The 16,099-nt window shown below is 39.8% G+C and overlaps 1 protein-coding gene and 1 non-coding gene across 6 annotated transcripts in view; one reads left to right on the plus strand and one right to left on the minus strand.

Annotated features, from left to right (window-relative positions):
- SEC24B (SEC24 homolog B, COPII coat complex component) overlaps positions 1-16,099 on the minus strand; it is a 92,567-nt gene that overhangs the window by 60,233 nt on the left and 16,235 nt on the right. For 4 of the 5 annotated variants that reach the window (XM_033856788.2, XM_033856787.2, XM_033856786.2 and 1 more), the window contains exons 2-3: positions 10,506-11,249; positions 522-695 (exon numbers count right to left, since the gene is read on the minus strand). In XM_033856788.2, coding sequence (XP_033712679.1) covers positions 522-695; positions 10,506-11,249 — 918 coding nt within the window. The remainder of the gene's footprint in view (positions 1-521; positions 696-10,505; positions 11,250-16,099) is intronic. The other variant, XM_073804996.1, reaches the window with a different exon arrangement.
- Positions 8,905-8,977, plus strand: TRNAE-UUC (transfer RNA glutamic acid (anticodon UUC)). The gene has a single exon. It is a non-coding gene; the product is annotated as a tRNA-Glu (tRNA).

Raw genomic sequence — 16,099 nt, forward strand, 5'->3', positions numbered from 1 at the left:
AAAAGTTACTTTCCATTAATAATAATGACAAGCAAAGAAATCATCAAATAGGATATGGAAATTCACAAAACAAGGAAATCTTGGGTGTTTCATCCCAAAAGAAACTATAATAACCTTTAAAAAATAGAAAATAAATGGCCCATAATGGAGGGATGGAGTAGTAAATTATAATACAATGACATAATGAATTAGCCATGACTATAAAACTGTGCAGAGATATATGAAGAACTGCATAATTTAATAAATGTAAAAGCAAAATACAAAATGGTATGTAAATATGATTGCAATGATATAAAATATATAACAGATTTAACAAAATTCTATAACATAATTACATAAAATCATAAACAGAGACTGGAATATATTAAAAAATAGTGTTTGAATTGAGATTATAAATTACTTCTTCTCATATTTTCCATAAATTATGCTTAATCAGTTTGACTTTTTAAATTCAGCTATTTGAATTACTGTGTGCGTATTTATATGTGCAATATATACAGTATAACAAATTTTTCAAATACCTTTCTGCTGTAATAGCTCTGACGGCCGTGCAACTGAGGCCAAAGGCTCAACTGGGCGACTTGCAGCAGGAGGCGTTCTTGTTGACGAGGCTCCTGACAAAACAGCGGATACTACTGGGCTGGACTTGGGAGGCTGAACATTTTGCATTACAGAACAGGACAAAGTATCTGCAACTGAAGACAAGAAACTATTTCATCCACAGCAGTAAGCTTGAAATATATTAAAATACTAACAAAATACAGTTAATCTGAAGTTCTTGTAAGAAACTTCAGCATCCCATTTATCTACTATATCTATATCTAGAAAATAATGGGTCCAAAGAAATGATTTTCAAAAAAACTAACAACTTATTCACTAAATGTTTTTAGAAGTCTTTAATGGCAATTTTCCTAAAACATTTCACAAGCTTCCATACCTTCTTAAACAAAATGAACCCCAAACAGCTTTTCTTTACTAACTAATGATCACTATTATTAATACTAATTATTGTACTGTGCAATGGTACCTTAGATAGAAGATGAACAGAGGTTATTTGCTTCTGCAGTAATGTGACTCATGAATTATATAGATGTTTCTATTAGCTCAGATCCCATTTTGTATTGTAAACTGCCACTTTTCATTTGCTGTTTCTAATCAGTTCCCATATCTCACAGGTAACTAAGTAAGGGCCTGACAGTAACATTAGGTTGGACCTCTGGAATAAAGTACATGTGATTCATAGTTGGCCTTTTTGATAGCTCAAACTGCCTGACCTACAGGATCATCTTCAGCCAACCAAGAGATAACTGAAAAACCTATGATGACAACATAAGTGTCCACTGATGGATGAATGGACTTTAAAAATGTGGTGTATATATTTATATATACATGTATGTATGTATGTGTATGCATATATCAATACATGCATGTGTGTATGTGTATATATACAGACATATATACAATGGATGAATGGATAAAGAAAATGTGGAAATAAAGAAAACACACACACACAATGGAATATCATTCAGCCATAAAAAAGAAGGAAATCCTGCCATGAGACAACGTGAAGGGACTTTCAGGTTATTACGCTAATTGAGACAAATCAGACAAAGACAAATAATGCATGGTGTAATTTACATATGGAATCTAAAAAAGCCGAACTCACAGAAATAGAAAGTTTCGGTTGCCAGAAGCAGGGAAGCAGGGGAAATAGGGAGATACTGGTCAAAGAGTACAAACTCTCAGTTACAAGATGAGTAGGTTCTGGAGCTCTAATGTATAGCACGGTGACTACAGTTAACAATACTGTTATCATATACTTGGAAGCTGTTCAGACAGTAGATATTAAATATTCTCACCATATACACAAAAATGGTAATTATGAGAGATGATGGATGTATTAACTAACCTTACTGTGGTCATCATTTTGCAATAAATATGTATATCAAATCATCATGTTGCACATCTTAAACTTACACAATAGTATACATACACATACAGACATGTACATGTGTATATATGTATGACATGTTCATATATATATATATATGAACAAAGTTAGGTCTAAGACCGAAACAAATGCAAGAATATAGTGACAGAACAAAATGTGATACATTTCCCAATAGTGTACAAATGATATAAATATGAGAATGGAGAAAGAAGGTGGAAGGTAGTCTAAATACGTTAATTGCCACATCATTTTTAGGAAGGACAAACATCATTGTGAGACCGAAAACACAGTCACAATATTTTGCAGTTCCTCTCACTGAGAAGTGGAATCTATTTTCCCACTCCCTGAATTGAGGCTAAACTTTCGACTAGCTTTAATCAACAGAACGTGGCAGAAGTAATGGTGTACAAGTCCAAGACCTCAAGTCTCAAGAGGTACTACAGCTTATGCCTTTCTGCTCTTGAAATGCTGCCCTGAGACCATCACGTAAGGCAACGGTCCCCAACCTTTTGGCACCAGGGGCCAGTTTCGTGGAAGACAATTCTTCCAAGGCCTTGGGTGACGGGGGAATGGTTCAGGTGGTAATGCAAGCAATGGGGAGTGGTGGGGAGCCGCAGATGAAGCTTCGGTCGCTTGCCTGCCACTCTCCTCCTGCTGTGTGGCCCGGTTCCTAACAGGCCGCGGACCAGTACCAGTAGGCAGCCCGGGGGGTTGGGGACCTCTGACATAAGGAAGCTAATCTAATCATGTGGAGAAAAACCTAGGTGCCCCCACTGAACGGTGCGCACCAACTGCTAGACATATGAGTGAAGTCTACGATCCTCCAGCCCAGCCAACTCTCCGGCTAAATGAAGTCACATGAGTCCAAGAAAACGGGCAGAGGAACTGTCCAAACAACCCACAGAACTATGAAAAATAATAAATAATTTTTCTTTTAAACCAGCATTAGATAACTGGTAAAATCATTAAAAATGCTAAAGTAACAGAGCGATTAATATATTTAACAGTACAAAGTAAAAATTAAGATATAATCATCTAAAATTGAGTGATATAAAAAAGGAAAGGGGTGTGGAAGACAGTAAATATATTAACTTTACCTTTGCTCATAATAAGAAACTGAAAGACACTGTCTAAAAATATAGAAGATATTTCTGCCTCTGGTAATGATGATCTAGGTAATTAGGATCAAACCTTCTACTAAAGGTAACTTTAAAAACTATACTTAAAAAGATCTTCTTAAAATAATCAAAGATCTAACATGATATTAATGAATCTCTGGGTGAAAATCTGTAAGAAATTGAAAACTCAGAGAAATAAGCCTAACACTCAGAGCTGCTTTCATCCTGTGGTTATCTGTTGAAAACCTGATCTGTTATTTTCTGTAGCCTTGCAGAGCATGGGAAGCAAGACATCTCCTACAGCACACCCAAGATGGGGCACCTGATTCAGCACCCCATACCTCCACTTTTAGGATAGTATCTGAAGGGTTATAACCTCGGGCTAAGGATAAACCAGGAAGCTAAGCCTTACAAAAGCCAGCAGCTTTGATTCAGAACATATGCACAGTCCCGTACATCTAGACACTTGGACTTGGATGGATGTGATCACAGGCTGGTAGTACCTGGAGGAAACTGGCAGAAGGAAATATAAATCCTCTCTGGAGAACAATTCCATCACCCTAGGCCTCAAATTATTCCCACAAGTAATTTTTCAAAAACAATTCCAAGCACAAAGTCTAAGATAAGTAGTTCAGGTTTGAACACGGCCCTCTGTGTTCTCCAGTCTCCAGCCTGATACACGGCATCACCCTCCTTACAGTCCTTCAATAGTCTGCCAGTGGTTGAGGGTGAAGACAAAACATCTTACCCTGAACACTTCTTAACATGGTCAACGAGGCCCTGAATGATCCTGAGTTCCCAGCCTCCTCCTGGCCCATGGTTCTCCTCTAGCTTCACTGGTCTTTCAGTCCCTTGAACTTGCCATGCTCTCTCCCATTAAAGGGGAATACACTTGCTCCCCCTTAGATGTAATAAATTTTTTTCTTTAATAAAATAATTGATACAAATAAAAGGTGATACGTATATGTGTATGTATTTATAAAATCTTAATAAAGAAACACCCATGAACTCAGCATCCAACTGTGAAAATAAAACATTTCCAATACTGTTGAAGCTCTTGGTGTACTCCTCACGGAAGGTATTCCCTTGCCTCCCTTCTGAACTGTGTTCCTTATTCTCTTGCTTTTGTTATTAGTTTACCACACAAATAAGTATCCCTAAACATTATTTTTGCTTGTTTTTTTAACTTTATAACAATAGCATACTGCATATATTCTTCCATGAATCCTGTTACATTTCTGGGATTCATTTGTGTTAATGAGTATAGCTCTATTTCATCACTTTCACTGCTGGTCAGTAGCCCACTGGAAGGATATACTGATATCCATTCTATCATAAATGGACTTTTGGGTTCTAATTTTATGTTTTCACATACAGTACTACAGGAATATTCATGAACATGTCCCTGGTACACATGTGCTAGTTTCTCTGGGGGTGGAGCTCCTCAACGTGTGTGCCACAGCTCAAAAGTGGGTATGTAGCTGTACAGCAAGGGACGAGGATCCCCTCAGCCCTGGGGCCCTGTGGGAAGTGAGTCCCTTGGCCTGGGGAACAGACTAGACCCTTTAGCTCAGAATCCCTCCCCGCAAAATGTTATTTTCTACAAGTACTACACATTTAAAACAGGAAGTGGTGCCGTAGGGCCCTCTTATTCAAAGCGTACTCTATGGGCTAGCAACACTTGATACAGAAACTTGATAAAATCCTTAGGCCAGGCACTACTAGACCTGGTGAATCAGAACCTCCATTTTAACAAGGCCCCAGGTGATTCATACTCACAAAGTATGAGAAGGACTTCTCTAGAGTACACAGAAGTGGGAGAGCTGTGTTTCAGGGTGTGGTTACCTTCAATCCCACTTATGCCAAATTTCCCTAAAATGCAGAACCAATAGGTCCTTCTCCTAACACTGTCTAAGAGTTTCCTGTTATTCCACATCCTTGCCATGCCTTGGTATAGTCGGTCTTTCAAAGTTTTACCATCCTGCTGCTAGGTATAAGTAGATATCCCATTCTAGTTTTAAGTTGCTTTTCCCTGATTATTAATGAGACCGAGTATGTTTTCCTTTCATCTGTGAAATGCCTGTTCATGTATTTTTTTCTTGGGTTGCTGGTCTTTTCCTTACTGATCTTATGTGTTATTTGTATATTCTGGATAAAATACTATAAAATATTTTTTTCTCCCGTTTCATGGCTTGTCTTTTTGTTCTCTTTATGTTGCCTTTCAATGAAACAAAGTTCTTAATTAGATGATAGTAAACCTTATCATGCTTATTCTTTATGGCTAGCTAGCACTGTGTGTGGTGTCTTTAAGAAATCTTTCCCAACTCCAAGGTTCTTCCGTATTTTCTCTCAAAAGTTTTGCCTTTTTGCATTTAAATATTTATTTCATCTGTAATTTATTTTATACATGGAGAATTCATTCTTCAGATTGCAGCTCACATATCAGAGATCAGGGAAAACTTCCTGAGTACGCTATACCTAGGGTACTCTCACCAAGCACTATACATCTCTGCTTCATGATACTTAAATAATAATAGCAATTTTACATTTATTTGTGTTTATTTGGATAATGTTTGCCTCCCCAAGAAGATTACAAACTTCATGAAGATAAGGATCAAGTCTTTTTACTTGCTATTTTATCTCCCAGCACTAAAATAAACACCTGTCACATAGCTGGCTTTCAAGTATTTGTCAAATAAATGGAGACAAGTTCCACAAATATGAAGGACCACAGAAAACTGCCAGCCAAAAACAACAACAACAAAACTACCCTTTTCACAAAGAGAATTTGACAGATGAAACATGGTATACTTAGAGACAGAACCTACAATTCAAAAATAAATCATTTGTCTGTTTATCTATTTATTTATTTATTGGCATTAAGGTAGTTCCCCTGTTAGTTTTTAGTAGCTCCTTAGTAACTGTACATAAACTCTTTTGAAACTAGGAAGGTTTAGCAAATTCTCAACTGATAACACCATTACCCATTCAAGTTGTTCAAACTAGAAAATTTAAGTCAACTTTTATTATTCCTTTTCCTTCATAAACCTTATCAATGAATTCTTGAAATCATCTCTTGCCATCTGTCTTCTGTATAAATAAATCTCAACCTGTGTCAGCATCCTTCATCTAGATAATTGTAGTAATTCCTTCCTAGCTGGTCTTCCTGTCTCCAAGTTCTTCCTCCTGCAGTCCACCTACCACATTGCTCACAGAAGAAAGATCTGAAACACAGATCTGATAGCGTCGCCCCCTTGTTTAAAAATTTCTGATGGCTGCTGATTACATACAGGACCAAGCTTATGTTTTTCCTTCAAGTCTTTTCCTCTTACTTTTCCAATGCCATAGCCCAGGAGAAAATGGGAAACTGAGATACAGAAAAGGGACAACTGATAAAGTCAACTTTTGAAGGAAGTGGTCACAAAGATGGACATCTCATCTTCTGAGCTTGAAGAAGGAGTAAATATAGAACAATTTACAGGTGGAAGGTATAAAGTTGAGTAAAGATGAAAAGGTTCAAGAGTAGCTTTGGAAAAACTGAAGGAGTACGAGTGTGAGGGAGCATAATTATTACTATCTCACAACTCTGCAATCTCATCACAAGTTTCCAAAGCTGAAAATAATCTCTTAACTGTACTATTTGTACCTCCAATGTAGTTTTCTAACTTACTTCTAACTCGTATTTCTTTATCCGGATAGTCACCTCCTATAGGGATCTATTTTGCTTTTCCTCAGACACATCACCACCCCGAGATGATAGATGTATATTAACTTACCAGTGGTTATACCTTAGTGTCATGTATGTTGTGGATTTTTATATAAGGATTATATAAATGTTTATTATTATTATTATTTTTATAAGTAGATTTTTAAGTGTTTTTTAATAAAATTGTACTCAGTACTATTCTACAATATGCTGTCAAGATGTGATCCTTACTGAAGTTGTATTACTCAGCCAACTTCATCTCAAACTAAGAAAGAGCTTCTGAACCTTGACAAATTTACCTATAGTGCCAGTTTAAAAAATTTTAATGGTATAATGACACCTTTTAAACACCAGCCAAAATTTCACTCTAAGTTAACAACTAAACATAGCCCCCCAAACATACATCACTATGTTTTTAATAAAGTAATCTGAAATTCTAGTGCTGAATTGTACTAACATGCTTTTCTAAAATAAAGAGGCAACTGGACTTCCCTGGCTGTGCAGTGGTTAAGAATCCGCCTGCCAATGCAGCAGACACGGGTTTGAGCCCTGGTCCGGGAAGATCCCACATGCCGCAGAGCAACTAAGCCCATGCGCCACAACTACTGAGCCCGCGTGCTGCAACTGCTGAAGCCTGAGTGCCTAGAGCCCATGCTCTGCAACAAGAGAAGCCACTGCAGTGAGAAGCCCGCGCGCTACAACGAAGGGTAGCCCCTGCTCGCTGCAACTAGAGAAAGCCCGAGTGCAGCAATGGAGACCCAACGCAGCCAAATAAATAGAATTAAAAAATAATAATAAAATATAGGCAAATGAGAGAACACTTACATGTCTCTTTTATTCTATGTTTCTGAATATGAACTCATCAACTGCCTAAAAGTAACAGCATGCATTAATCACTGTGTTTTTGATAATCACTTAAGTCAGGTTTATGCTTTTGGATCTTAACCCTTCACAAATTGCTTAAGAATTTTTATTATACTACCTGAAAATGAAACTAATATAACCAGGTAATAAAAATGCAATCATTCTTGTCAATTACTCAAAGATTGATTTTCACACAAAACTATGATTAATACCTAAGATTCTCATTTTAATATGACAATATAATTTTAAAATGTCCAAACCAATTAAATTGCTTGTCTTTCTAGAACATTAAAATCAGTATACCCATGGTTCCCAAACCTTGTAATTAGGCACCCAAGTTGCCCTCGCAACAAACTCACAGAGTTCCAAGGGATGTTTTAAATTTTCAAGAGAAACACAGTGACATCTGTCAAAAAACCTTGTGAACTATTAATACTAAGTAGCTTGAGGCACGGAAAAAATATTGAGAAACATCAGCTGAGAAAGTTTAGGAACTTCTGTAATATTTAAAGTACGTTTTAAAAGTAACCTCTTTATTTCTTTTGAAATGGTGACGAGCATGGGTCATACTAACCTGAGATACACTTAATTTGTCAACTTCTGAACTACAATTAAAAAGTCATTTACCAATCTAAAGGGAAAAAATAAAGAAACCCACTTCTTAACAAATGAACTTCTAAAATTATATTTACTATGGCTTTCACAGTATAGTATCACAATTAAAAGAATGGAAGTATACCCCCTTCTCTCTGCCTAACGGCTTAATTACTACTTATTCAAATAGAAGCTAATTTTGTAATTGTTCTTACTCTTTATTCAACATTTTCTTCAACGATAGGCCCTCCCCCACAGGTATTCTATTCCTTAGCCAAGTGGCCCTACATTTCCCTGATCCTACATCTCAGCATAAATTAGTTCTATTCAGTCCCATCTCAGAATAAGACAGCAATTAGCTGAATTTCTTCTTTTTTTGTCACGAAAGTCACAAAATCCTTAAGTCAGAGGGACCTTAGGATAAGCTGATGTGTAAAAGGACTGCTGAAAGAAGAAAGAAAGAAAACAGAATTTCTAGGGGACAGAAAGCCCTGGTTCTGAGAAGGGTAGACTGAGAGTCAGAAGAAACTGAGCTTCAGGACAAGCTCTGTTTCTAACATTAATGACTACAGGCTTTCCTCATTTGTTAAACAAAAGGACTACAGTAGAATATGGATCTGCTACCCGACATCACTCATGATCAAGTCAGAAATACAGATTTCCAAGGGAATTCCCTGGTGGTCCAGTGGTTAGGACTCTGCACTTTCACTGCTGAGGGCCCGGGTTCGATCCCTGGTCAGGGAACTAAGATCCCACAAATTGCGTGCCAAGACTACCCTGGAGATTCTATTCTAGCTCAGTAAGTTGGGTTTCAAGATCACAATCTGTGCAAGGGATTCTGGTGCACAGCCAGATTTGGGAATTGTGATAGATGTTTCAAGTTGACTTACCTAAAACCCAGTTAATGCTAAACCCCTTCTTTCTGGCCTGCCTCTACCATGAAGGCTACAAAGCTAAATATTCATTTTCTAGCCTTCCCTTAAATTAGAGATGGTCTTTTAAAACAGCTATGGCAAATGGTATGTAAAATGAAATGGGGTCAATGCCACAACCCCATCTTCTTTCCTCTCCCTTCTTTCTGCTTTTAACTTTGACTTGCTGTCTACAGGTACAGAAGTTACCTTGTTTCTATAAACCAACATACTAAGGATGGCAGAGTGGAAAGGGAAAAAAGACACTGAGGACATCTAGATCTACTGCATCTGCCTAGACTTCTTGTTATGTGAGAAAAATACCACCTTTCTTGTTTAAACCACTATTAGTTGCTTGTAGCCCAAAGTGTTTCTAAACAACATAGCAACGAAAGAATAGATGATCTCAAATGCACACTTCAGATCTAATATTCTAAAGTTCTAACTTTAAATAATCTAACTGTCCAGGGAATGATACTTTTCTACAACATCCTTGACATATGGCTATCTAGACTCTGATATACAATCTAAAGACATCATTCAGAAAACGATCACAGCTTTAACAATTCCCATCCTTTACATACCTTTTCATTCAGTTCAAGAGCAGATTTTGTTAAGTTCAAGTTCACAAGTTGAATTAAAGTGAATATATCCTATGCAAACTCGCCACTAAAAAACTACATACCTTGCATACATAATTTTTAAACAAATAAATTTAACCACATCTTGGTTTAGGAAGGTAAGAAAAACTAATTACAAGGGTATTCTTCATCTATCTTTCTCCATCTTCCCTGTCCTTCACCCTAACTTACCAATCTGGGGCTGAGAAAACATCAACTTTAATGTATAGGAAATATATCTTCTGTGAAAGTCACTAATAGGGGTTCACCTAGAGAAACCAGTGTGGTATTGCAGGCCATCATTTTTTCTATAGTGAATAGGGCTATGGCTGGAATAGTAACTGTCCCAAGGTTGAACTAATATAAAAAATAAAGTATTAGCTACCAAAGCATATCCCCATATAGACCCTTCCATTTTGCCTTATTCCTAACTCACATTAAAGACAACTACTGCAGAGGCATGAAAACACAGCAATAAATACCAACTGAGATCCCAATCATGGCAAGGAACCATGCTATACAAGGCAGATGGCTGGGTGGCTAATTGTGAATAGATGAAGGGGAAGGGTTCAAGAAGATGCTGCAAAATTCCACTGTAAATAAAGCAAATAAATTGCAAAGGTGAGCTAATTTCCAATTTTTCTAATAGGCAGTATCATCTTTAACCTTCATGCAATAAAAATCAGATTGGAAATGCACTGATTTTCAACCATGCTTCGGTGAACTTTTCATTCAACCTACCAGGATTTGTTGGGTTGTTGGCTGTAGCCAGGGAGGTGTGGTTTTGGATTAGATTGTCTTGGGTTGACGGAAGGCCTGAAGCTGACCACGCAAAAGTATTGTATCCTGAAAGACTCTGCTGCTGGTGGTACTGTTGTGATGGTGGAGGTGGAAGTGGTGATGGATGGCTGATAGCTGTATTTTGACCAGAAAATGAATTATCTCTAATTGGCCTGACAGTCGGAGCATTCTGTGAGGTAAACATTTGCTGCCCATATGGATCACCAGCAGGTAGAGAGGGATATGAAACACTAGGATACGCAGCATTAGAAACAGTTGACAAAGCGTAGTGACCGCAAGTAGAGGGAAATCCCTGAGCAGCAACAGAAGAATTGTCAGAGTACATGGCTGGACTATTGTAATGATTCACAAAAGAGGAGTATGGCTGGGAGGCACTCGTATGCAAATGTGATGCTGATGACCCGGCACCTTGGAATGATCCCAGAGTGGATCCCACGACGTGAGGGGCAGGAGGAACGCTGCCATACATCTGCTGTGCTCCTGGCTGTGGGCTTGCTGCGTTAGGAGTCACCACATTTTGTGTTGGTACCCTATAGAGACCAGAGTAGTAATCATCACACTGGCTATCCAATGGCAATGAGGTCATTTTCCCAGGTCCTTGAGAGTAATGTCCTGAGGGAGCAGTGTAGCTTTGAGGATGCAATCCATACCCAGATGGAACTTGCATTTGATTCTGTGCCGGACCTGAAAAAAAAAAGAGCAAATATTTACAAGAATTAGTAAGAAGGCAACTAACTTTTAAGCACAGTCCCCATCTAAATGTTGCCCTAATTTACTTCTTCATAATCCCAAATTGTTACAAGAGATTATACTCTGACAGACCCACTGTGATAGCCTCCAAGATGGCCCCCAATGACCCCCACCCCCAGTACTGACCCCCTCCCACAATATACCAGGAGTGGACTGTGTGACCAACAGCATATAGCAGAGGTAATGATATATCATTCCAAAGATCTGCCCAGTCTTGGGCACTGGCACTCTCTTAGATCACTTACTCAGTGTGGAAGAACAAAGCTGTCAAGTTGTGAAGAGCCCTCTGGAGAAACCCATGCAGTGAGGAACTGAACTCTCCTGACCAACAGCTAGAGAGAAACTGAGGTCTGCCAACAATCACAGGAGTGAGCCTGGAAGCAGATCCTTCATACCAAGTAGAGTCTCTCTCTCTTTTTTTAATTGAGGCAAATTTATATAACATACACTCAACCATTTTAAAAGGTACAATTCAGCGGCATTTAGTACATTCATGCTCTTATGCAACCATCACCTCTAATTTCAAAACACTTTCATCACCCTGAAAGGAAACCCATCCCCATTAAGCAGTTGTTCCTCACTCCTCCCTGCCCCCAGGCCCTGGCAGCTACTAATCTGCTTTCCATCTTTGTGGATTTACCTATTTTGAGTATTTCATATAAACAGAATCACCCAGTATATGACCTTTTGCGTTTGGCTTCTTTCACTTGGCATAATGCTCTCAGGGTCATCCACATTGTAGCCTGCATCCAACCTTCATTCCTTTTTATGGCTGAGTCACATTCCATTGTATGGACAGACCATGATTTGTTTCTCCATTTATCAGTTGGTGGGCATTTGGCTGTGATGATAGTGCTGCCAAGGAGTAACTGGATATTAAACTTCCTATGTTACTTTTTTTTTAACATCTTTATTGGAGTATAATTGCTTTACAATGGTGTGTTAGTTTCTGCTGTATAACAAAGTGAATCAGCTATATGCATACCTATATCCCCATATACTCTCTCTCTCTTGCGTCTCCCTCCCACCCTCCCTATCTCACCCCTCTAGGTGGTCACAAAGCACCAAGCTGATGTCCCCATGAGATGCAGCTGTTTCCCACTAGCTATCTATTTTACATTTGGTAGTGTATATATGTCCATGCCACTCTCTCACTTCGTCCCAGCGTACCCTTCTCCCTCCCCAGGTCCTCAAGTCCATTCTCTACGTCTGCGTCTTTATTCCTGCCCTGCCCCTAGGTTCTTCATAACCTTTTTTTTTTCCTTTTTAGATTCCATTTATATGTGTTAGCTTACAGTATTTGTTTTTCTCTTTCTGACTTACTTCACTCTGTATGACAGTCTCTAGGTCCGTCCACCTCACTACAAATAACTCAATTTCGTTTCTTTTTATGGCTGAGTAATATTCCATTGTATATATAATCCATTTACATTTAAGGTAATTATCGATATGTATGTTCCTATTACCATTTTCTTAATTGTTTGGGGTTTGTTTTTGTAGGTCTTTTCCTCCTCTTGTGTTTCCTGCCTAGAGAAGTTCCTTTAGCATTTGTTGTAAAGCTGGTTTGGTGGTGCTGAATTCTCTTAGTTTTTGCTTGTCTGTAAAGGTTTTAATTTCTCCATCGAATGGGAATGAGATTCTTGCTGGGTAGAGTAATCTTGGTTGTAGGTTTTTCCCTTTCATCACTTTAAGTATGTCCTGCCACTCCCTTCGGGCTTGCAGAGTTTCTGCTGAAAGATCAGCTGTTATCCTTATGGGGATTCCCTTGTATGTTGCTTGTTGCTTTTCCCTTGCTGCTTTTAATATTTTTTCTTTGTATTTTTGATAGTTTGATTAATATGTGTCTTGGTGTGTTTCTCCTTGGATTTGTCCTGTATGGGACTCTCTGTGCTTCCTGGACTTGATTGACTATTTCCTTTCCCATGTTAGGGAACTTTTCAACTATAGTCTCTTCAAATATTTTCTCAGACCCTTTCTTTTTCTCTTCTTCTTCTGGGACCCCTATAATTCGAATGCTGGTGAGTTTAATGTTGTCCCAGAGGTCTCTGAGACTGTCCTCAATTCTTTTCATTCTTTTTTCTTCATTCTGCTCTGTGGTAGTTATTTCCACTGTTTTATCTTCCAGGTCACTTATCCATTCTTCTGTCTCAGTTATTCTGCTATTGATTCCTTCTAGAGAATTTTTAATTTCATTTATAGTGTTGTTCATCACTGTTTGTTTACTCTTTAGTTCTAGGTCCTTGTTAAACGTTTCTTATATTTTCTCCATTCTATTTCCAAGATTTTGGATCATCTTTACTACCATTACTCTGAATTCTTTTTCAGGTAAACTGCCTATTTCCTCTTCATTTTTTTGGTCTGGTGGGTTTTTACCTTGCTCCTTCATCTGCTGCATATTTCTGTCTTCTCACTTTGTTTAACTGTGTTTGGGGGTCTCCTTTTCGCAGGCTGCAGGTTCGTAGTTCCTGATGTTTTTGGTGTCTGCCCCCAGTGGGTGAGGTTGGTTCAGTGGCTTGTGTAGGCTTCCTGATGGAGGGGACTGGTGCCTGTGGTCTGGTGGTGGGGCTGGATCTTGTCTTTCTGGTGGGCAGGGCTGCATCTGGCAGTGTGTTTTGGGGTGTCTGTGACCTTAGTATGATTTTAGGCAGCTTCTCTGCTAATGGATGGGGTTGTGTTACTGTCTTGCTAGTTGTTTGGCATGGGGCGCCCAGCACTGGAGCTTGCTGGCCATTGGGTGGAGCTGGGCCTTAGCATTGAGACGAAGATCTCTGGGAGAGCTCTCGCCGATTGATATTACATGGGGCCGGGAGGTCTCTGGTGGTCCAGTGTCCTCAACTCGGCTCTCCTACCTCAGAGGCTCAGGCCTGACACCAGACCAGAGCACCAAGACCCTGTCGGTCACACGGCTCAGAAGACAAGGGAGAAAAAAAAAAAAGAAATAAAAAAGAAAAAAATAATAAATAATTAAAATGAAAAAAAAATAATAAAAAAATAAAAATTATACTAAGATAAACATAAAAATCAGAAACAAATCAGTCGCAGACAGCAAACCCCAAGTCTACAGGTGCTCCCAAAGTCCACCGCCTCAATTTAGGGATGATTCACTGTCTATTCAGGTATTCCACAGATACAGGGTACATCAAGTTGAGTGCAGGGATTTAATCCACTGCTCCTCAGGCTGCACAGAGAGATTTCCTTTTCTCCTCTTTGTTCGCACAGCTCCTGGGGTTCAGCTTTGGTTTTGGCCCCACCTCTGCGTGTAGGTCACCCTCAGGAATCTGTTCCCTCCCAGACAGGACGTGGTTAAAGCAGCGGCTGATTAGGGGGCTCTTGCTCATTCATGCCGGGGGGAGAGAGGGGTACGGTAGTTATAATTGGAATGCGGGGCGAGCCTGTGGTGGCAGAGGCTGGCGAGACGTTGCAACAGCCTGAGGTATGCTATGTGTTCTCCCAGGGAAGTTGTCCCTGGATCACAGGATCCTGGCAGTGGCGGGCTGCAGAGGCTCCTGGGGGCAAGGTGTGGACAGTGACCTGTGACCTGTGCTTGCACACAGGATTCTTGGTGGCTGCAGTAGCAGCCTTAGCATTTCATGCCCGTCTCTGGGGTCTGAGCTGATAGCCGCGGCTCACGCCTGTCTCTGGAGCTCGTTTAGGCGGTGCTCTGCTTTCCGTGGGCAGACAGGGAAGGAATCCCCTCTCCTTGCGCACCCCGAAACAATGGTTTCTTGCCTCTTACGCAGGTCCAGACTTTTTCCCGGACTCCCTCCCGGCTAGCTGTGGCGCACTAGCTCCTTCAGGCTATGTTCACGCAGCCAACCCCAGTCCTCTCCTTGGGATCCGACCAAAGCCCGAGCCTCAGCTCCCAGCCCCCGCCCGCCCCGGCGGGTGAGCAGACAAGCCTCTCGGGCTGGTGAGTGCTGGTCGGCACCGATCCTCTGTGCGGAAATCTCTCCGCTTTGTCCTCCGCACCCCTGTTGCTGCGCTCTCCTCCGTGGCTCCGAAGCTTCCCCCCGACCCACCCCCTGTCTCTGCCAGTGAAGGGGCTTCCTAGTGTGTGGAAACTTTTCCTCCTTCACAGCTCCCTCCCAGAGGTGCAGGTCCCGTCCCTATTCTTTTGTCTCTTTTTTCTTTTGCCCTACCCAGGTACGTGGGGATTTTCTTGCCTTTTGGGAAGTCTGAGGTCTTCTGCCAGCATTCAGTAGGTATTCTGTAGGAGTTGTTCCACACGTAGATGTGTTTTTGATGTATTTGTGGGGAGGAAGGTGATCTCCATGGCTTACTCCTTCGCCATCTTGAAGGTCCTCTCCCAAGTAGAATCTAACTAGAGTCCCAGCTGATAGCCTGACCACAATCTCATGAGACCCTAAACCAGAACCACCTAGCTAGGCTGCTTCATGTCCCTCAGAAACTATGAGATTAAATATTTGTTGTTTTAAGTTGATAAATTTTGGGGTATTTTGTTATGCAGCAATAGATAACAATATACCTAGCATGGAAGACGTTCAAACCTTTCTTACAGGCTTTTTTTTTAAAGTTATAAAAGTAACAATATATCCACTGTTAAAAAAAATTCAAACAATGAAGAATATAAAGTGAAAAGTACAAGTCCCCTTCTCTCCCTGGTAGCTTATGTCCTATGTCCCAGATGTAGCTACAGTTAATGGTTTCTTGTGTATCCTTTGTACCTATTACATATGTGTATACCTATATACACATATGTAATGTATTACATATGTGTATACCTATATACACATATGTAATGTATATATAAGCATATATATTTA

Source organism: Tursiops truncatus, chromosome 5 (assembly GCF_011762595.2).
Source record: "Tursiops truncatus isolate mTurTru1 chromosome 5, mTurTru1.mat.Y, whole genome shotgun sequence".
Classification (NCBI taxonomy): domain Eukaryota; kingdom Metazoa; phylum Chordata; class Mammalia; order Artiodactyla; family Delphinidae; genus Tursiops; species Tursiops truncatus.